General features: G+C 57.0%; 1 protein-coding gene across 1 annotated transcript; it reads right to left on the bottom strand.

Moving 5' to 3' along the window:
* Positions 1-663: 663 nt before the first annotated feature.
* On the bottom strand, positions 664-20966 carry LOC135873272 (actin filament-associated protein 1-like 1). The gene is made up of 18 exons (XM_065397662.1): positions 20930-20966; positions 20456-20539; positions 18300-18428; positions 17373-17465; positions 16470-16549; positions 14038-14137; positions 13328-13545; positions 12641-12820; positions 11942-12037; positions 9012-9111; positions 7996-8207; positions 7484-7605; positions 6779-6899; positions 6179-6377; positions 5709-5858; positions 1475-1635; positions 823-933; positions 664-690 (listed from the first exon to the last, which is right to left on the bottom strand). Exons 1-18 carry the CDS (start codon positions 20964-20966, stop codon positions 664-666), a joined length of 2220 nt encoding a protein of 739 aa, XP_065253734.1.
* Positions 20967-21928: the final 962 nt, after the last annotated feature.

The following is a 21928-nucleotide window of genomic DNA, read 5'->3' as shown; positions in this document are numbered from 1 at the left end:
AGGAAGAGGAGTGGAGGAGATCCATGAAAGACTTCAAAGGACTCAAGAACACATGGCTAAGTAGCCCAGAGCATCCTCTTTGTATCTCCACTTTCTTTAGGGTCTAACACCATGGGAAGCTGTTGTTCACGTTTGCTCTCATCTTTCATCCCGTGTGTCAGGAGGCATTCAAGAGAACTGTCTTCTGAAGCACCAGCCTATGCAATTTGAAGCTGCAGGAAGGTTCCGTAAATAAAAACAAAGAAGCCATCTCGGCTCCACCTCTGTCACATCAACTGCAAGGAGGAGAGTGCTGGTGGCTAATGAGCTTGCAAGCCACTTTGGAATCGCTCCCTGGAAAATGGTACCAGATGGATATGCTGCTGTGAAGAGTCCAGACCCGGTAATGTTGGGGCGAGCCCTCCCCCACCCAGCCCGGTCCCTCTTTCCCCATTTCAGTGCCATTGCAGACAACCTATAAAAATCCAGTCAGTTTAAAAAAAAAAAAAAAAAGAGTTATTGTAACATTGATAACTATGGTAAAAAAAAGGAGCGATTCAGAGTTTATTCTGCATGATCCACATGCAGCGTTAACGGTATATATATAGACGCACGGTCTGATATGTATATGTACAGTGCAATGTCTCCTGCCTTTGGGAACGCTCAGTGGGTGGAAGGGGCTGATTACATGGCAGACTTCATCTCCCATTCCTGAAAGAGACAGATGGAGAAAGGACAATTATTCCCATGTCCTGGGGGGGGGGGAGGGGGTGCTAGGCGAGCCAGGCCTTTCCCCCCGCACCCAGCGTGACTCTCCCTAGCAGAGGGGATGCCCCTCAGTACCTTTCTCTTCTGCAGAACCTTCCCCTTTTCAATGATGACCACGGAGGGCGCTCGCCTCAGGGCGCTCTTGGTGGAGGTGGTGCGTTTCAGCAGAGGTGTTAGGAAGGAACCCTGCGTACAAGGGTAGAGAGAAGAGGGGTGGGGCTGAGAGCCCCCTTTTGCCCTTCTTTCCAACCTGTCTTGGGGGTTAGCGGCCTACCCTGCACGGCCTGTGAACAGAGGCTCTAGGGCAGTGGTTCTCAACCTGTGGCCCGTGAGCCACTTGCGGCCCAATCAGCACAGAGCTGCAGCCCATGTGACATCCTCAGGGCCAAATAGGTTGAGAACCACTGCTCTAGGGCCATTCCAGCTCAGTCTCTGGTCAGACCTCTCCCCCTGTCTAGGGGCTCCCCTCCATATGGAATCACCTCCCCACCTTGTCTAAAGGCAAGAAAGAAGGACCTAAGCTAGACCTGACTTTCTCAAGGAACGGGAGAGACGCAGCAGAATAAGGAGAGGGAAAGAGGGAGAAGAGAAGTCGCTGGGTAAGGGATGGGAGAAGAGAAAGGCAGGAAGCCCTAGGACAGCCCCTGCTGGTTTCTAGCCCCCAACTGTTCTGTCTCATGGCTGCCCAGTGTCTGGCTCTCACCCATCCTGCTTCATCCTCCTTTACCTCGGAGCCTGCTGAGCTGGTGGCGGTGGCTATGTGGCCCTTCAGAGACTTGCCGATGGCTAGCAGGTTCATCTCCGAGCCGGCCTTCAGCCTGGTTTTCATCCGGCACGCCCTTTCCAGCTGCCCTACCTTCTCCTCCAGCTTGGGGAAGGCCCTCTTACCTGCAAGAAGGCAGATCGTGGGAGATCGTGGGGCCATGTGAACCCACGTGGCAAGCTGAAGGCCCAATCCTGCCACCCTGACTCACTCTGGGTTACAGCCATGCCCCGAGAGTCGCAGGACACCTGTCATAACCATACAGCTACGGGTAGCATAAAATCCCTCCTTTACCTGTAAGGGGTTTTATTATCCTGTAAAATTACCTTCCATCCTGATTTTACAGAGGTGCTTCTTTTACCTTTTTCTTTATAATAAAGTTCTTTTTTTAAGAACCTGACTGATTTTAGTGTCCTAAAGATGAAGGGTCTGGTCTGTACTTTTATTAAAGGCAATTGGTTAGTATATTATTCTCAAGCCTCCCCAGGAAAGGGGGCGAAGGAGCTTGGGGGAATATTTTGGGGAAACAGAGACTCCAAGTGCCCTTTTCCCTGGATGTTTGTCTAAATCACTTGGTGGTGGCAGCAATACCGTCCAAGGACAAAGAAAGGATTTGTGCCTTGGGAAAGTTTTAATCTAAGCTGGTAGAAATAAGCTTAAGGGGTCTTTCATGCGGGTCCCCACATCTGTACCCCAGAGTTCAGAGTGGGGAGGTGTGACGAACTGGGACTGTTCTTATGTGGTCTTTAAATGCTGACAGGGGAGTGTGGCTAGGATAGTCTGCATTGGGGGATGGGAGACTGACCGAGGGAGAATACCTGAGCATGTAACATGAGAACCCAGGAAGGGGTTAGAGGCCAGGTGACACCTTTGCCCGGGAAACTGAACAAAGGCTATGGGAGGGGTCGCTGAAGGCAGAGTTTCAGGAGCTGGCTGGGGAGCTGGCTGGGAGGCAAACAGGGCTCTGACCTCCCAACTGGTGGCAGTGGCGGGATCTACTGCACCCCATGGACGGCACTTCCTGCAGTAAGTGACTGGGGAGCAGTAAAACGAAGGGTGATTGACGGGGACCAGGCGTGCTGAAGAGTCAGAGAGAGACGGTTTCAGGGGGCAATTCACCCCTGGGAGTGTGTGACCAGCGAGAAGGACTTTTGCAGTAACAGGGTCCCCCTCCTTCCTATGCCTAGGGGAAGGGTGGGGAGGAGCCCAACAAATACCGAGGGCACTGTGACCCCCCCGGCCAGCAGGGGATCCTCCCGGCGACGCTCAGCATCCGTGGAGCGGAAGTGGCTGGAATGGGAGAAAGAGCTAAAACTGAGAGAGCTGGCAGATCATGAACAACATAGACAGCATGAACGGGAGGAGAAAGAGAAACAGAGGCAGCATGAAGAGAGACAGCGTCAGCATGAACTGGAACTGGCGAGACTGAGGGGCAGCGAACGCCCGGCTGTGGTGAGTGAGGGGGGACCCAGGACTGCACGGAGCTTTGATAAGTGCATCCTGGCCCCACGTAAGGAGGGGGAGGACATGGATGACTTCCTGGATGCCTTTGAGACGGCCTGCGAGCTGCACCAGGTTGATCCTGCGGACAGACTCCGGGTTCTCACCCCCTTACTGGACCCCAAAGCCGTGGCATTGTACCGCCAACTGGAAGAGGCGGAGAAAGGGGACTACAAACTATTCAAAAAGGCCCTGCTACGTGAGTTTGGGCTGACTCCTGAGATGTACCGGAAAAGGTTCCAGTCAGGAGAAAACCCCTGAGATCTCGTATCTGCAACTAGCCGTCCGCATGGAGGGATACGCCAGCAAGTGGGCAGATGGGGCCCAGACGAAGGAGGACCTGGTTAGACTGCTGGTACTGGAGCAACTGTATGAGTGGTGCCCATCCGACCTGAGGCTGTGGTTGAGGGACAAAAAACCAGAGAACCCGCGACATGCAGGCCGGCTGGCCGATGAGTTTGTAAAGATCCGGTCAGGGGATAACAGGGAGGAGTCCCAAAGGAACAGTCCCACCACAACGCAGAGAGAGAGTCACCATGGGACCTCCCAGCGGGAAAATACGGAAAACCCCCATCAAAAGGGAACATCCGGCGTCAGGGCCATCTGACCCACTCGAGGGGACCCATGGGACATGGGCTGCTATCACTGTGGCCAAAGAGGCCACATACGGGCCCAGTGCATCAGGCTCAGGGACAGACTGAGCGGACCCAACCCACAGAGGGTTGACTGGGTAGAGACCCAGTCGGACGAGAGGCAGCATTCCCAGGGAAGGGGGGCTGGCAGAGTACCACCTGCTAAGGAGGGAGGAGAGCTCCTCTGGGGGGCTGGATGCTCCAGACTCAGGGTTTTTGGTTTATACGGTGGGCGCGGGGCTGTCCCTCCGGAGAGAGTACCTTGTTCCCCTGGAGGTGGATGGGAGGAAGGTCAATGGATACTGGGATACGGGCGCAGAGGTGATGCTGGCCCGGCCCGAGGTGGTGGCCACAGATCAGGTGGTGCCCAACACCTACCTGACCCTGACGGGGGTGGGCAGGACCCCAGTCAAAGTGCCCGTGGCGAGGGTACACCTGAAGTGGGGGGCCAAGGAGGGCCCCAAGGACGTGGGGGTACACCCGTATTTGCCCACTGAGGTGTTGATGGGGGGGGACCTGGAGGACTGGCCAAGCAACCCCCAGGGTGCCCTGGTTGTGACCCGGAGTCAGAGTCGGCGAGGGGCACTGCGCCATGACCTTGGGGAGGGTGCCTTGCCCGAGGCGCAGGACCCTAACCTGATGGGGAGGGAACACCCAGGGACACGACTCAGGGAGGCTACAGCTTCAGACCCAGCCGGCGAGAGAGAGAGCAGGTGGCCATCCCTGTCCCAGCTGCTGAGTTCCAGGCCGAGGTGCAGAAAGATCCCTCCTTGCGGAAGACAAGGGACCTGGCCGACCTCAGTGCGGTACAGACCATGGGAAGAGGTGGCCGGAAAAGGTTCCTGTGGGAGAAGGGGTTCCTGTACCGAGAATGGGCTCCCCCAGGGAAAATGGAGTCAGGGGGATCAGGAGGCAGCTGGTGGTACCCCAGAAGTATCGCCGCCAGCTGCTGTACCGGGCCCATGACATTCCGCTCTCAGGGCACCAGGGAACCTGGCGTACCCAGCAGAGGCTGCTACGGAGCTTTTACTGGCCTGGGGTCTTTGTTACTGCCGATCCTGTGACCCGTGTCAAAGGGGAAGGAAGGCCCGGGACAAGGGGAAAATGGCTTTAGGACCCTTGCCCAGCATAGAGGAGCCTTTCCGGAGGGTGGCCAAGGTTAAAAGGGGGGCTCTGAACCAAAAGAGCCCGAATCACAGACCTCCAGACTGGAACGCTGGGAGAAGACCACAGCCCAGTTGGAACCCCAGGGGTATTGGGGTGGGAAAAGGGCACAGGCCGCATAAACCATCCCACATGTGAACTACGAGTGCCATCGAGCACACCCGACCTAAGGGGGCATGAAACTGGAGGGGCCTGGTGTAATTCTCACCAAGGAATGGGAGGGATGTTGGAGCATCCATGGGAACGTGGGTAGGTTCGAACTTCCCCAGGTCACTGGCTAAAGTGACCCCGCTCAGTTCGGTCTCGAAGGGGGGAGAGATGTGACGAACTGGGACTGTTCTTATGTGGTCTTTAAATGCTGACAGGGGAGTGTGGCTAGGATAGTCTGCATTGGGGGATGGGAGACTGACCGAGGGAGAATACCTGAGCATGTACCATGAGAACCCAGGGAGGGGTTAGAGGCCAGGTGACACCTTTGCCCGGGAAACTGAACAAAGGCTGTGGGAGGGGTCGCTGAAGGCAGAGTTTCAGGAGCTGGCTGGGGAGCTGGCTGGGAGGCAAACGGGGCTCTGACCTCCCAAGGGGGCTGGGGCGCCCTGGGAGCCCAAGATGGACCTAACCGAGGAGGGTCCTGTTGTCTGTGCCTGCAAGACCTGTCTTGGACTGTCTTCCTGTCGTCTAAATAAACCTTCTGCTTTACTGGCTGGCTGAGAGTCATGGTGAATCTCAGGAAGCCGGGGGTGCAGGACCTTGTGTCCCCCCACAATCCATGACAGGAGGGAACCTTGACAAGAACCATGGCTCAACCCTCCCAGCCCTCTCCTGCACTGGGTAAGTCTTGCCGACCCCTGGCACAGGGGCAGGGGGTCAGCAACCTGCCTGAGGCTGTGCAGCGATCGTACCAATTAAGAAATCCAAGCTGTCTGGGGCGCCCTTCCTCTCGGGCTGCATCAGCGTCCGCTGAGACTGGAAAAAATCCCGGCTTTTCAGCTCCGGGGCCACTTCTACCCACTGCTCGTTCGGAGACTTGCCCGGGCTGGCTGGAGGAGCAGCTGGAAGAGCATGGGAGAGCAAGGGGTCAAAGGCTGTGTGACCGTGAGCACTCAGAAAGGGATTCCCCCTCCAGGCATGCTGAACCAACCTAGAGACGGAGCTGCTCTGTGCCTGGGGCCAGGGGAATCCTGGACATGCCTAGGGCCAAGGGGGAGGAGCTGTTCTGTAACAGGCAGTGAGAAGCAGAGGGGCACTCCTCTACACATGTGCCACCCTGAGACCCACTGTAGCCAGCCCGTCCCAGGGAGGCAGCGATACCCTCTCAGCATGTGCCGTGGCAGACGTGGGAGCCGAGCAGTGCTGGGACACTGCCTCTTACCGAGATGGGGCCATGCTCGGCTTCTGTCGGACACAGAGTCTGTCCCCGGTGCAGCCATGTCCCTGCTGCGCTGGGAGAGGGAGCCTCCCTCACCTGTCTCCTCCGAAGCCCTGCTCTGGGGGTTGCTGAAGGCATTGTCGGGAAGGGCACACGGGAGTCTCTGCGTCTGGTCTTGGGCGGCTCTGTCCAAGCTCTGCTGCTGCAAAGAGACGCCAGTGAGGAGCCTGTGGACGAGCTGGCCAGACGCGCCAACCCAGATCCCCATGGGGGCAGCCAGGGCCGGCTCCAGGCACTAGCTTGTCAAGCAGGTGCTTGGGGCGGCCGCTCCGGAGAGGGGCGGCACGTCCAGGTATTCAGCGGCAATTCGGCGGACGGTCCCTCACTCTGCCTCGGAGCGAAGGACCTCCCGCCGAATTGCCGCCGCAGATCGCGATCGCGGCTTTTTTTTTTTTTTTTTTTTTTTGGCTGCTTGGGGCGGCCAAAACCCTGGAGCCGGCCCTGGGGGCAGCTCAGCCCATGGAGTTTCGCCAAGCTCCGCCGGCCAAGGGGCTGGCCCACTCGCTAGAAACGCCTACAGATGCCGGACTACATGGAGGTTACCAGCTGGTGCAGTATATCCGAGTTGGAGTAGACGGGGCTGGGGTGTGTCGCCGGCGGGAGCTGCCCAAAGGGGTCATCCATGTAGGTGTTGGGGGTCGGGAATCTCCGCAAGAGCAGGCCCCTGCAGGCAGAGCAGAGAGGAAGCCCTGTGACCCTGGGCAGCCATCGGGGGTGGGGATTTTCCTTGCTTAGCACCTGGGGCCCATGAGTGCTTCGAATTGGACGCAGCAGGGCCTGATGAGTGCTGCCTGGCTGCCCTATACATCTGAGTGGTAACACCAGGGGTCTGGACACAACACGGGTTGTCCCCAACATGGCTAGCACATGCTTCGGTCATGCACTAGTTCTGTAACTGGGTCCCCATGGCAGTGCCAGATGCAGAAGCAGCCAGGATCCTGGGCCCTGGGGCCCTGTCCCAGGAAAGGAGAGAGAGGAGAAAGAGAGATCACTTGATCGTTACCTGTTAGGCACCTGGCATTGGCCACTGTCGGCAGACAGGATACTGGGCTGGATGGACCTTTGGTCTGACCAGTATGGCCGTTCTTATGTTCTTAAGGCACCCATGGGCAGCCAGGTCCCCTGCCTTAGCCAAGGGGGAAGGAGAATGGAAAGAAGGCTGAAGGAGGGAGGAAGCTGGGACAACCTGAAGATAGGGAATAGGGGGAGCTGCTCTGAAGAGGCACAGGGGTGCTGCGGGCTCCTTACCCCACAGGGGCAGAGCTGGGTCCATCTCCAGGGACTGAGGTTTCATACACAGAGGCTGGTTCCGCTCCCTTCTCCACCTGCAGGATCTTCAGCCAGACGTCCCTCTCTTCGTCCGAGTGGGTCTGCACCAGAGAAGGGGACAGGTTGGGCCAGAACCATTAGGGAGGGGCCACGGAGATGCCCTCCTCTGGGGAATGGCATCGGCTCGGCAGCCAGAAGGGCAGGAAAAGGACCAGGCGCGACCGGGCAGAGCAGAGGGCCAGGGAACCAGGCCGGTTCTTTGCTGCATCTCTCCATGCACAGCACAATCGGCGCGGAGTGCGGCTCCCACGTCTGCGTGACCACAGCACCATCTGGAGCTCCAGGAAGGGAGGGGCAGATCCAGTTCCTACCATCCGTGGGATGCTGCCAGTGAGAGCTGCCCCCCTACCACCAGGCTAATGGTCTCTCTGCTACAGCTTGGCTGCGGGCCACGCCAGCACCATACGGGTTAGCACAGCTGCACCACGCACCTGCAGGATGGCGACCTCTCTGCCTTGCTGGCTGATGTGGATGTGATGGCGTCGGCCCACGTCGGCCCCCGGGGTCACATTGCTGCCCGCCAGCGGCACAGCGTACTCGGGGCTCTCAGTGCAGCTGGGGTCTCTGAACATCCGTAGGGTGCCCTGCTCCACCCTGCACCACAGCTTCTGCCACTGGCCGTTCAGCAGCACGTCCAGGAAACCTGCAGAGCGCCCCCAAGGCCTCTCGTTAGGAGACGCGCCTCCGCTGCCTCCTCCGCCATCGGGGAGAGGGCTCGGCACTGACCCACCCAGCACAAACTGCAGCTGATGCCTCCGCGGGCTGTGGGAAAGGAGCTCAGGAAAGCCTGGGGTGAGAGCACAGGCTCTGTGTGCAGTTACCCCCACAGCTCTGCCAATGCACCCAGCACCCCGACTGTTCCACTCCTGGGTCACTTCCCCACCACCAGCCCTTAGAATCATAGAATATCAGGGTTGGAAGGGACCTCAGGAGGTCAGCTAGTCCAACCCCCTGCTCAAAGCAGGACCAATCCCCTGACAGATTTTTGCCCCGATCCCTAAAATGGCCTCAAGGACTGAACTCACAACCCTGAGTTTAGCAGGCCAATGCTCAAACCACTGAGCTATCCCTCCCCCCTTCCGCCAATGCACCCAGAACCCCAGCTGTTCCAGCCCTGGGTCACCTCCCCATCTCCACCAATGCACCCAGCACTCCAGGCTGTTCCAGCCCTGAGTCTCCTCCCCATCTCCACCAATGCACCCAGCACCCCAGCTGTTCCAGCCCTGGGTCACCTCCCCATCTGCACCAATGCACCCAGCACCCAGCCCTGGGTCACCTCCCCACCTCCACCAATGCACCCATCACCCCAGCTGTTCCAGCCCTGGGTCACTTCCCCATCTCCACCAATGCACCCAGCACCCTGGGCTGTTCCAGTCCTGGGTCCCGCAGACAGGATGGCTGGGGTAATTGATGCTGCACAGAGTGGTCAGGCTGGGCCATACCGTACCTCCCTTCTTTGGCTCTCCAGTTGGGATGCAGCCGGCTGCAGCTGGGCTGACCGGGGAGTTCTCCTCATCTGAGTCAGAGCCAAGCTGGGAACCTCTCACCTAAGAGAGACCACAGACAATGATCACTGAGGCGAGGGGAATGGATAAGCAGAGGGAATTTCAGGCTGAATATCAGAGATTTCCCCATGGGCAGACCCAGGAGATGGGGGGCAGCTCCCCAGGGAGGAGGAAGTCCCATCACATGGGACCATTCAAATGGCACGACATGCCATAGGGAACAACCCTGTACTGTCTGGTCTCACAAGGGCATCTCCCTCCCTCAAATTTCATGGGTCAGGCTGTGCCCTCGGGCACGCCCCCCGAGCTATGGGCAGAGTCCCTCCTCAAGGTTTACAACATTCCTGTGGGCAGCAGCAAGCAGGACTTGTTGTGGAAGGAGCTGCTCAGGACAGGATGGGATAGCAGGTCAGGATTCATAGATTAATAGATTCTAGGACTGAAAGGGACCTCGAGAGGTCATCGAGTCCAGTCCCCTGCCCTCATGGCAGGATCAAATACTGTCTAGACCATCCCTGATAGACATTTATCTAACCTACTCTTAAATATCTCCAGAGATGGAGATTCCACAACCTCCCTAGGCAGTTTATTCCAGTGTTTAACCACCCTGACAGTTAGGAACTTTTTCCTAATGTCCAACCTAAACTTCCCTTGCTGCAGTTTAAGCCCATTGCTTCTTGTTCTATCCTTAGAGGCTAAGGTGAACAAGTTTTCTCCCTCCTCCTTATGACACCCTTTTAGATACCTGAAAACTGCTATCATGTCCCCTCTCAGTCTTCTCTTTTCCAAACTAAACAAACCCAATTCTTTCAGCCTTCCTTCATAGGTCATGTTCTCAAGACCTTTAATCATTCTTGTTGCTCTTCTCTGGACCCTCTCCAATTTCTCCACATCTTTCTTGAAATGCGGTGCCCAGAACTGGACACAATACTCCAGTTGAGGCCTAACCAGTGCAGAGTAGAGCAGAAGAATGACTTCTCGTGTCTTGCTCACAACACACCTGTTAATACATCCCAGAATCATGTTTGCTTTTTTTGCAACAGCATCACACTGTTGACTCATATTTAGCTTGTGGTCAACTATAACCCCTAGATCCCTTTCTGCCGTACTCCTTCCTAGACAGTCTCTTCCCATTCTGTATGTGTGAAACTGATTGTTCCTTCCTAAGTGGAGCACTTTGCATTTGTATTTGTTAAACTTCATCCTGTTTACCTCAGACCATTTCTCCAATTTGTCCAGATCATTTTGAATTATGACCCTGTCCTCCAAAGCAGTTGCAATCCCTCCCAGTTTGGTATCATCTGCAAACTTAATAAGCGTACTTTCTATGCCAATATCTAAGTCGTTAATGAAGATATTGAACAGAGCCGGTCCCAAAACAGATCCCTGCGGAACCCCACTTGTTATGCCTTTCCAGCAGGATTGGGAACCATTAACAACAACTCTCTGAGTATGGTTATCCAGCCAGTTATGCACCCACCTTATAGTAGCCCCATCTAAATTGTATTTGCCTAGTTTATTTATAAGAATATCATGCGAGACCATATCAAATGCCTTACTAAAGTCTAGGTATACCACATCCACAGCTTCTCCCTTATCCACAAGGCTCGTTATCCTATCAAAGAAAGCTATCAGATTGGTTTGACACGATTTGTTCTTTACAAATCCATGCTGGCTATTCACTATCACCTTAGATGATTTCCTTAATTACTTGCTCCATTATCTTCCCTGGCACAGAAGTTAAACTAACTGGTCTGTAGTTTCCTGGGTTGTTTTTATTTCCCTTTTTATAGATGGGCACTATATTTGCCCTTTTCCAGCCTTCTGGAATCTCTCCCGTCTCCCATGATTTTCCAAAGATAATAGCTAGAGGCTCAGATACCTCCTCTGTTAGCTCCTTGAGTATTCTAGGATGCATTTCATCAGGCCCTGGTGACTTGCAGGCATCTAACTTTTCTAAGTGATTTTTAACTTGTTCTTTTTTTATTTTATCCGCTAAACCTACCCCCTTCCCATTAGCATTCACTATGTTAGGCATTCCTTCAGACTTCTCGGTGAAGACCGAAACAAATAAGTCATTAAGCATCTCTGCCATTTCCAAGTTTCCTGTTACTGTTTCTCCCTCTTCACTGAGCAATGGGCCTACCCTGTCTTTGGTCTTCCTCTTGCTTCTAATGTATTGATAAAAAGTCTTCTTGTTTCCCTTTATTCCCATAGCTAGTTTGAGCTCATTTTGTGCCTTTGCCTTTCTAATCTTGCCCCTGCATTCCTGTGTTGTTTGCCTATATTCATCCTTTGTAATCTGTCCTAGTTTCCATTTTTTATATGACTCCTTTTTATTTTTTAGATCATGCAAGATCTCGTGGTTAAGCCAAGGTGGTCTTTTGCCACATTTTCTATCTTTCCTAACCAGCAGAATAGCTTGCTTTTGGGCCCTTAATAGTGTCCCTTTGAAAAACTGCCAACTCTCCTCAGTTGGTTTTTCCCCTCAGTCTTGATTCCCATGGGACCTTACCTATCAGCTCTCTGAGCTTATCAAAATCTGCCTTCCTGAAATCCATTGTCTCTATTTTGCTGTACTCCCTTCTACCCTTCCTTAGAATTTCAAACTCTATGATTTCATGATCACTTTCACCCAAGCTGCCTTCTACTTTCAAATTCTCAATGAGTTCCTCCCTATTTGTTATTCCTGGGTTCTATTCCCTTCTCTGCCACTGACTCACTGCGTGACCTTGGTTAAGTCACTCCCTGTGCCTTGGTTTCCCTGCTGGAACACAGGAACAACGATGCTAACTTGGGTGGGGAGAGGGGTGTGAGAGTACTCCAGGATCCCCGGTAGCAGGGGCTAGAGATGGCTAAGGAACCTACTCACCTGGGGTGAGTTCCTGCCCTGCTCTGAGCTGGGCAATACTGGAGAGCTGTGGGCAGAAGGCCTGCTGAGAGGAGAGCTGCTCACCTCCTCAATCACCTGCAAGAAAGGGACAGCGTTACAGCCATGGAAGGGGCAGCTGGGGGTCCCAGCCCCCCAGGCACAGCGGGAGCCCAGCCCCCTCACAGCAGAGTCATTTCCAAGGCAGGGAATGCGCTGCTGGGAGGGTCAGAGCCCCCATGGCTCCTGCAAACCCCTCTTTAATGCAAACTCCTTGTGGAACCCTGTGTGGGGACGTACTGCAGCTTGGCAAGAAAGGGCACTGGCTCGCCCCACAGACAGCAACCTCCCCACGGCTCTGTGAGGTTTCCGGGACCAATTGTCAGCACCCAGCTTGGCCTGCAGGGGGAGCCAGGCCATAACTTATCTGCCAAGCCCCAGCTGACAGGACGGTGCCCATCCCCACTTGCAGAGGGGAGTGGGCAGCGCAGGGCCCTGACTCGACGGTGCCCGTCCCGGCCCGCAGAGGGGAGTGGGCAGCACAGACTCACCCGACGTGTAGTCTCACCCCGACAGGAGCTGTTCCCCCACCTACAGTCCCCCTCAGGGGCTCCCAGGCAGTGGCAGAGGCCACTCTTGACCCTCCCCACTCCCGTGGCCCCCCTCCATGCACAGCTCTGCCAGGGTGTAACACCTCCAAACCTTCCTCCAGTCCTCGGCCTGCTGGCGGCTCTGGAAGCCCATCACCAGCGTCTCTGCCGCTGCCCCCGTGATCTTCAGCACGTGCTGCATCTTCTTGCTGCGCTTGGCCTTGTAGGCAACGCGGCAGCCACGCAGGTCCAGCTCCAGCACTGGCTGCAGGTCCTTGGCACACTTGTAGCACTGTGGCAGCACAGGGCAAAGGGCATGGCTCAGCCAGGGGGTGGGGACCGCAAGGGTCCGAGTCTGGGGATAGCAGGGCTTGGAACTGGAACTCGCAACCCTGATCCTCCCTGTGCAGGGTCTGCAGGTCTGTGGGTTTAGGGGGGTCAGGATTGGAGGGATGGGGGTTAGGGGTGCAGGGTCTGCAGGTCTGTGGGTTTAGGGGGTCAGGGTTGGGGGGATGGGGGTGCAGGGTCTGCAGGTTATGGGGCTGGCAGGTTCAGGGCACTGAATGCACTTCAGTTCACCTACCATTTTACCATGCAGCTCTTCCCTGCACCCACCTACACGTCCCTGCACTCTTAGCCCATCGGGCGCCTGTTGCCAAGGCCCTCCCCCCACCCTCCCGGCACTGTCCTGCACACATCCCAGCCCATGCGGCCTCCACAGCAGGGGCAAGGCCGTGCCCAGGGAAGCCGTCTCCACCTGCGAGTGCTCCCGCCCCTCTCCATCCCACCCAATGCTCACCAGCAGGGCGTGTTCCCGGACGATGAAGAGCTGCTTGGCCCACTGCCCGAGCCAGCGTTTCCTCCAGAGGAAGCCGCAGAGTTGGGCCTCGGGGCGAGCAGGAGCCTCGGCGGTGCCGGCGGCGGGTGGCCACTGGATGTAGTGCGCACGGTCCTTCACGCAGTCCTCGTCCTCGCCGTACGACTCATAGTGGCTGCTGTCTGTGTCCCCGCCGCCCGCTGCCCAGAGCAGAAGGGTGGCACTGAGCAAGCGCCTGGCGAGAGTGGAGCTGCCTGTCGGCAAGGGGCTGCCCCAACAGTGCCAGGGGCCTCTGAGCTTGGAATGGGAAGCGCACCACGCCGCAGGAGCTGGGAGCCATGCAGGGAGCAGAGCGGGGCTTGGAGACCTTACAGTCCATGCTCATGCGGCCTAGATGGAAGAGGCAGCACAGCATGCAAGAGGCGTGCCACAAGCATGGAGGGTGCCACAAAAGGGAAGCAGCCGGAGGCATGCAAAGTGCGGCAGGGGTGCCCTGTGCAGATGTGCAGCAGGCATGGCACAGATGTTGGAGGAGGGGCCCCATGTGCATACATTGCAGCTGATGGGCCCTGGGCGACAGGCATGGCACAGACACATGAGGGGCAGCTTGTGTACACACGCTGCAGCCGATATGTCCTGCCAGCTGCTCCCACCTCGTTTCGGAGAGGAAGGGGTGTAATGGGGCTGGTTACCTGGGCTCATATGTCCCTTGGGGTTGATGGGCTCTGCCTCCTCGTAGGAGTCCTCAGCTGGCAGGCTAGGGAGGTGGGGCAGGATGCCCAACGGGTTTGTCTAGAAAGAGCAGGGAGAATTCAGCACGACAGAGCCAGGGGAGGCAGTATCAGGGCACGGGGTGTCAGTGGGACTCTGCCTGCCAGTCCCCTGGGGGCTCAGGAGAGGTCTCAGGAGCTGTGCCCTCCCTTTGCATACTGAAGGGCAGGCTCAAGATACCCCCTTTCCTGGGCAGTTGCTCAATCTCCACCTCGGGAGCTCCCTCTCTCCCTGTTCCAGGCTGATGTGGGCTTGGAGCAAGCACGGATCCCCCCAGCATGCAATCGCCCTGCTCCTTGGCAGCACGTCTGCCGACTCGGAGCCCTGCATCTGGACAGGACTGAGATGAAAGAGCCTTTGATGCCCGTGGCTCGGATTTCTGCTTCCTTCACAATTTAACTGCCCCTAAAGTGGCCTCTACGGTTAATCGGCCCCTGCTGCCTTCATGCTGTTTAGCTACCAAATTAACTGCTTCTGAAATCTGTCAGCGGCATCTCGTGCTCTGGCATAGGACGCCGCTCTTGTTCCTGCCAATCGCATCCCGGGGGGTGGTCCTCTCCCCCCTGCCACGGCTCCTGTTACCTCATCTGGAGCCCACATTTGCCTGCTTCCATCCACATCCGGAAGAGCAGTAGAACTCCGCTGGAGCTGCACGTCTGCTCAGAGCATGGGGAAATGCCATCTTGTCAACTAATCCCCCCGCCATGCAAGCAAGACAACATCCTGCTGCTTGCAACAGAGGTTGCACCACTCTATGGGAACGTACCATGTCTCTGCTGCATGCAACGCATCTTCAGCTGCATGCAGCGGACAGCTTCCCCTGCTGCATCCAATGAAATGTGCCTCTCTTCATGCAAAGCAGTGCATCCCGGGCAGCATGTGATGGAACACGCCCCTGCTGCATGCCATGCAATGTACCATTCTCCACAAGAATTACACTTTGGCTTTGTTGGATGCAATGCAACACCTGCTGTTGGATGTAATGCAACGCATTCTCTTGCACATGCAACAGACGGTGCTGCACTTCATGTAATATGTGTCCCTCCCCTGCAATGCAGCACACCCGCTTCTGCTACTTCATACCACGTGTCTCTTGCTCTCTGCAGTACAACAGATCCAATACTGCAAGCACTGCAACACATCCCCATATGCAAGAAAATGTGCCCCCGAGGTCCTGCCACTGGACACCTGAGCAGGTGGGAGTGGCAGGGAGGGAGGGAGTGGAGCCCTCTGCACATCCCAGTCTGGAAACTCCCAGTTTGTGCTGCAGACGCTCCTGTTCCTTTCCGGTTTCCCAATGATCTCATGGCCAAACCATCTGCTCTTGTTTGTGGAGGGGCCTGACAGCCCAGCAGCCGGGAAGCCCGGCTCCCTCTGCCACAGGCTGGGAGCCAAGGCGGGCCCTTCCCTAGGCCTCAGGCCGGGGCTGTGGGATAGGGAGGCCTCACTATGACCCCTGTATCCTGAGCTGCCCAAGGGATGGCAAGGGGTAGCTGGGAGCAAAGGGGCAAGAGAGAAAAAAAGACAGACCCCTGCCCCATCTCCTTCATGCAGGGCCCTTCCCCTACCCTTGGACACAGCCCCCTGAGCCCTTTCCAACCTCAGCCCCTGACGCTGCCTCTAATTCCCCTCCTTCAGCCCGTTTCCCCCACACTCGGCCAGTCACCCCAATCCCCAGCCACTGCTCCACATTCAGCCCCTAGAGACCCTGGGCTGGATTCTGAGCTCAGCTACACAGTCAGCCTGGAGTCCAAGAGGAGCAGGAGCAGGATCCGGTCACTCTCATCTGTATCAAGAGGGTGCAATCGCAATCCACGCCCCTGCTTGTAGCCAGCACTGATGCAGTTATAGGGACAAATGGGGGGTCACATGTGCATCCCCACAGCCCCTGTTTCTGCCCGTCTGGATTCTCCACCAGGGCTGGGGACTCTGCTCAGCCCCGGGGAGGCTCAGAGGAATGACACACACACGCATCCCAGGCTCTGCTGGACATGCAGAGCTGGCAGGCTGCATGGGAACATTCCTCCCCACGCTCCCTGCGCTGAGCGGGCAGCAGGGCCATAGCCCAGGGACGTGCAGTGTTGCTTGGAATATGTGCCGGGTCTCCATCTCCCACGTCCTGTCACAGCAACAGCCAGGGGCTGGGATGCTCCCGTGCCTGGGGCTGGCCTCCTAGGAGTGGGCACAGCAGGGCAGCCACAGTGTGACAGGCTCTCCCGCTGCCCCATGCACTTAGCAGGTGCTGGGACCCTGCAAAGCGCTCACCCGCTGACTCCACCCTGGGCATCAGAGGTAACGGAGATCTCTGTCTCCCTCTCGTGTTGCTTCCTGACCTGGAGTGATTCAGACTTACCCCACCTGAGGAGCACTGGCCATTGGCAGCGGGCAAGTCACACTCTCCCCTTCCCATCGGGTCTGGAGACAAGATTGCTGCTGAGAAAGGTAACGATTAAAATCATTTCAACTAGCCACTGGCGCCAGCTGCAGCCGGGAGCCCCCGGGTGCTGGAGCTGCTCTGCTCCAAACCTTCCAGGCCCAAGAGTGGGCCGAAGATCCTCGAGAGAGCATGCGAGACCCGGTGTCTGGAGCTAGAGAAGCCGGATCCAGCTCCGTGGGAGCCGATGCAAGCTGGATCCGGCCCCAAAGCATTTGGGATCGTTCAGTCTGCATCACTAATAGAGCTCAATTTGCAAACATGGATTCCCTGAGCTGGGCACCCAAATCCCTCAGCCTGGCAGCTGAGTGGGCCTGGCCGGTAGCTGGGTACCCACAATGGCAGCTTGGGCCCACACTCAGTGCAGTTGCCGCCGTGGGGCACAGAGCTCCAGGCTCTCTATAGCAATGGGTAGCACTGAGACTCCCCTCAGAGGGGGTGAGTGTCCTTGCAGGCTGGGGCACCGGGCTACAGTGTTAGCACCTTCGAAGCCAAAGCGGAGAGTCCCGGCCACCATCCCATAGGCCGATGTTTCAAACATGCCCAGTACCTCTGGGTGCCAAGCTTTGGGTACCTGCATGTGTCTCAAATGAGGGCAACTGAAATCACTGGCCACTTTTGCATATTTGGCAGAAAATCTGAACCCGTTACTGGCCTTGACTCACCCGGCCTGATTCTGATCTCACACGTAGGGTGCTCATGCCTGCACTGCAGCTGTGTCACTGACAAGAGGAGCTGGCCCGACAGATATAATTAGGAACACCCCCCCTCTTCGTGCGACTCCTCTCGCGTCCCCCACATGGTACCGACTCCACTGCTCACCTTGGCGTGGGCTCAGGTCAGCCAGCGTTTGGAAAGCGCTGCTCCCAGAGGAGGGCGAGATGCAGCGCATGATCATGTACTCTGCGTCCTCTGCTGTGTGGGGAAAGAGGCGGATCAGGATTACAGGAGGTGACGGGACTAACGCCACAAACAAGTGGTGGATAAAAGCTCTGAGATCAGGCTGCTGCCATGGGGTCGGGTGACTCGGCGGGCAGGTGCTGGGGGATTCCAGACAATCCCGAATGAACCTTAAATTCTAGGGACTTGGACGGGGATCGGTCTGGAGACTGAGTCCAGCCATGGCTTGTTCATATTCACTATGCACCATTCTCCTTTGCCGAAAGCCGCTCCAGTCTGGGAGCTGGAGTGAACAGTTTGCAGACGCCCCATCATCGGCTGATATAAAACGACTGGGCAAACCCATAGGAATAACAGGGATGCTGGAAGAAGATCGGAGTCAGGCATAGCTAAGAAAAAGGTCTAAATGGAACCAGCTCTGGGCAGGCCCAAGGGGACAATCTCATTGGTAAGCAAAGTTACAGAGAGTGACAAACTGGATAACCAAAGATCCAGAGAGCTGGACTATGGTGAGCACCAAAGAAGCCATTTGACTGGCTGGCCCAGTTTCCAGGGATCATGGAGAGCCTGTGGTAGGGTGACCAGACAGCAAGTGTGAAAAATCAGGACGGGTGTGAGGGGTAATAGGAGCCCATATTTAAAAAAGCCCCAAATATTGGGACTGTCCCTATAAAATCGGGACATCTGGTCACCCTAGCCTGTGGAAATGGACAGGGCTGCAGGAACAAATCTGATCTGCTACAGAAAGGTTCCCTCTTGTGGAGTTATTAGGATACAGCCGCCCCCATGGGTCATTAGCACATCATCACCTGTCTCTGGATACCTATGCCCCAGCAGCAGGATACATACATGGAGGGCTCTGGAACCTGGAAAGTAGCTCAGCGATGGATTTCTTCTTGGCCTGAGCAATGTAGCTGAGGTTCTCCCGGTCCAGGATCAGCAGGAAGGACTCTAGGTCCAAAAGGAGCTTGTCTAGATCTGCAGGCAACACAGAAGGAACAGGGCAGTTACTAGGGGAACCCCATTCTGTCACATCGCCCCCCACTGGGGGATCCCAAGAGAGCAGGGTGCTGAGTCAGCCGACCCCCTGGGAATGCCTTAGAGCCACCCAGCCGAGCGCATGGAGCTCTGGGTGTCCAGGACAGGTCAACACACGATGGGCGAGGCCCAGGGCCGGAGTTTCCGAGACTGGGGCAAGAGTCTTTCAACCTCAACAAGGAGCAGAGAAAATATCCCTTTGCCCTCCCCATCTCTCTATATCTGGGCTGGCCCAGAACCGGCTCCTTGCGCCCACGGGCCATCTGGGGACGAACAGACTCATTTCTCCCATCTCCTGCACCTGACCCCAGCTCGCAGCACAATCCTGCCATTCAGAGGAGGACACAAGAGGTACCCAGAGCTGCTAGGGAAGGGGGGAGGGTGACCGAAGGGGGCGACAAGGAGAGAATAAGCAGCAGTGGGAGACTGAAGGCCCTTTATGTCCGCACTAAAAGAGCAGGCTTGTTTGGGGGACTGGGCTTCCAGGTTCTTTGAGAGGAGAGATGAATATGGGGTTTGACTGGCAGAAGGGTGAGTTTAACTCAGTCTTTCCTGCCAGAGAGCGATTGACCCAGAGGCTCCCCAGTGCGTCAGGGAGGGGGGTGGCAGCGCTGGGGATGGAACCGGAGCGCCCCCTCGGGGAAGGCTGGCCAGGGCACGTCAAAGATGCAGAGGCGGCTGGAAAGTTCTCCGGTGACATCTCTCCTTTCAGTCCACTACCCTGTTCTCCCTCGCCGGGCTAGCGATGCTGGGGAATGTCTCGGCATTGTCTCCCGGGCTGCTGCCTGAACGAGGCCTCTTCACCCCTCCCTCGCCCGTGACCCCCTCTGTCAGACAGCGGGGCAATTGTGCCCCCAACCAGCGCTCAGAAGCCGCCGTGCCTTCACTGACATCCCACGCACCGAAAGGGGGGGAGGGAAAGGGAAGGAGGGGGCGATAATGTTGCACCAAACAGCACAGCTGATGAAGGCTGGTGTGTTCCCAGTGCAATGCAGAGCATTTGCCCGCCGCCCCCTCGTATGGCTTGGAAAGAGGAATAAAAGCCCCCAATCAGCCCAGAACAAAGGCAAAGCCCAGGGAGAGCCTGCCTGTCCTGAGCCACAGCTAAGTGCTGTGGGGCCAGCCAGCAGCATCCTGGGTCACAGGCCTGGATTCACTTCCCATCCCTGGCTCCCTCTCTGTCAGGCTCTGGGGATAATGATAATTGGTATTTCCAAGGCACCTGGCACCACAAGAGGGATTCTGAATGGATCATTGCCCCCCCCCCCGCTATGCTACGAGGGGGAAACTGAGGCACGGAGCATGGCAGTGACTTGCTCAGTGCTGGGCAGCAAGTAAGTGACAGAGTTGGGAATGCAGCCTATGCTCCCTGCCCTAGCCACTTGACAACACCCCCCAACTGAGCACAGAATGAACCCAGGAGTCCTGCCTCCCAGGCTCATGACCTCCAGACCATCTGTCCTCTCCAGAGGCCCTCCTTCCTCCCTCTACGGGCTTAGCCCAAAATGTTCACACTTGGGGCCTTACAGATTGACACCGAAAGAAGCAGCCTGGTTTGCAGAGGGACTGAGCACCTGCAGCTACCACTGACGCCCGCAGAATTCGTGAGCACTCAGCACTCCTGAAAATCTAGAACTTCGGGGATTCCGATCAAACAGAACCTAGACGCAAACCACCCCTTGCGTTGAGTTTGCTAATCCCTGCCTGGCTTTGCCCTGTGTCCAGAAGCAATCCCTTGTTCCAGACAGCCTGGCACTGGGATGGCAGACCCAGAAAGGAGCTGTGGGTTTGACCCAAACCCTTGGAATCTGCCCTTCGCCCAGTGATGGCTCCGTGGATTCCTACACCTCGGCAAAGCCATGTTCGAATCCCAGCTCAGGTCACAAGCACAGCGAGTTGGGCGAGCCTGGTCCCCAGCAGGGGTTCGGCATTCTCACCACAGCCATTTAAGAGATGCAAAGCGTTACCTGGGCCATAAACGGTGGAAGGGGCCCTCCAGATTCGAGCCCCAAACAGGAGCTGTGTCTGCTCTATGTCCCAGCAGCAGTTTCCTGCATTCAAGAAACATACGGTGGAGGAGGGGCTTCTTCCTCCTTCCCCAGTCAGTTTACAACCCCACCCCCACCATCCCCATCAGTTTTCCCAGGAATGACACCGAGCAGAGGGCACAGCATGGGGAGACATGCAGGAGACACCCAGGTCACAGCTTGCCCACCGCCTGAACTCTGCTGCAGAGGCCTGAAATCGCCAGCGGAACCCCAGAGCCTGGCCCTGCTCCACTTCTCAACCAGCCAAATTTCCTCCCAGGGTGGAGACCTGGACGGTGCTGCCAGCTTTCCTCACGCTTCCTTCCAGCCCCCAGCAGCTCCCCCGTCCCCATAGAGAGGGGGTAACACAGACTCCCCCCCCTTCTGCTTCCCCACTGCCAGGCTGCTCCTCACCCGCCCTGCCAGGCTGCTCTTCCCTCCTCTCCGCCATGCATCTGGAAATGTTTTGCGTCTCCCTTCTCGGCACCACTCCGGACGGCTCCAGGCTCCACTCCCTGCTCCCAGCTGTGATAAAATGTTGCAGGCCCGCTGACGAAACCCACTGATTCTTGGCCTGGGGCCCAGGCGGCCTTTTCCTCGTCCCCCCAGCATCGATGTTCCCTCATTGGTTCCCCCGAACGCAAAGCTGCAATTTGCTGCCTGGAACAGTTGCGATGTTGGGAATGCTCCACCGAGCCCATTCTGCCCAGCCATGGCAAGCCTGCCCTAAAGGCCCCACCCCAGGCCCCCTCAACCTCCCACCCTGACCCTACCCAAAGAGGGCATCCTCCACCCCCCAGGGAACCTCCCTGCCCCCCCTGCGGGGGTGGGACAGTGCTGAGACCAGGCCCATTTTGACTTCATTCCTTGGAACCCCCTCACGGCGGTGACGAGCCACAAGGCAGCCCATGGGCCCTGCTCCCCATGGCGGAGATGGCGCCCGCTCTCTCTGGACACCTCACCACCGTAGGGAACTGCCACGTCATAGGGCCTGTTGGGAGGGCAGTGCAGGCAGAGCTGTTCTAACCTCAGCTCGGTGTCCCCAGGCCCGGGGGAGCGGGGGCAGGGTTTAAGATGGCTCCCCATGGCACTTCCCTGATGAGTCTCTGAACAGATCACGGTCAACAGCTCCCCCAGATTCTCCACCCCCCCAGCTGGCATTCTCACAACCATGAGAGGGGCCCCACCCCCTGGGGGAGCAACAAGACCCTGACAGGTCCCGGGGGGGGGGGGCAGAGAGGCTCCACAAGGCTCCTGGTATGTGAGTATGCAGGGGCAGCTCCATCCCTCTTCCCCAGATCCTTACGCAGATAGTCATTTATCTGATTAATGAGGAAACATATGTCCCAGGCACACAGCACAGCATCCCCAGCACATCAACCCCCCAGGGCACACCATCCGCGCCCCCCCAGG

This window comes from Emys orbicularis, chromosome 2, assembly GCF_028017835.1.
Source record: "Emys orbicularis isolate rEmyOrb1 chromosome 2, rEmyOrb1.hap1, whole genome shotgun sequence".
Lineage (NCBI taxonomy): Eukaryota > Metazoa > Chordata > Testudines > Emydidae > Emys > Emys orbicularis.
This window is presented reverse-complemented; position numbering and strand designations above follow the sequence as displayed.

Excerpts from the sequence above, each read along its gene's own strand:
- LOC135873272 (XM_065397662.1), bottom strand. The coding sequence starts at position 20,966 with ATGGCGGAGAGGAGGGAAGAGCAGCCTGGCAGGGCGG. Across the intron at positions 13,546-14,037 it reads CAAGGGACATATGAGCCCAG|CGGGCGGCGGGGACACAGAC; the intron begins GTAACCAGCCCC and ends TGCTCTGGGCAG. Across the intron at positions 5,859-6,178 it reads CCGAGCATGGCCCCATCTCG|CTGCTCCTCCAGCCAGCCCG; the intron begins GTAAGAGGCAGT and ends ATGCTCTTCCAG.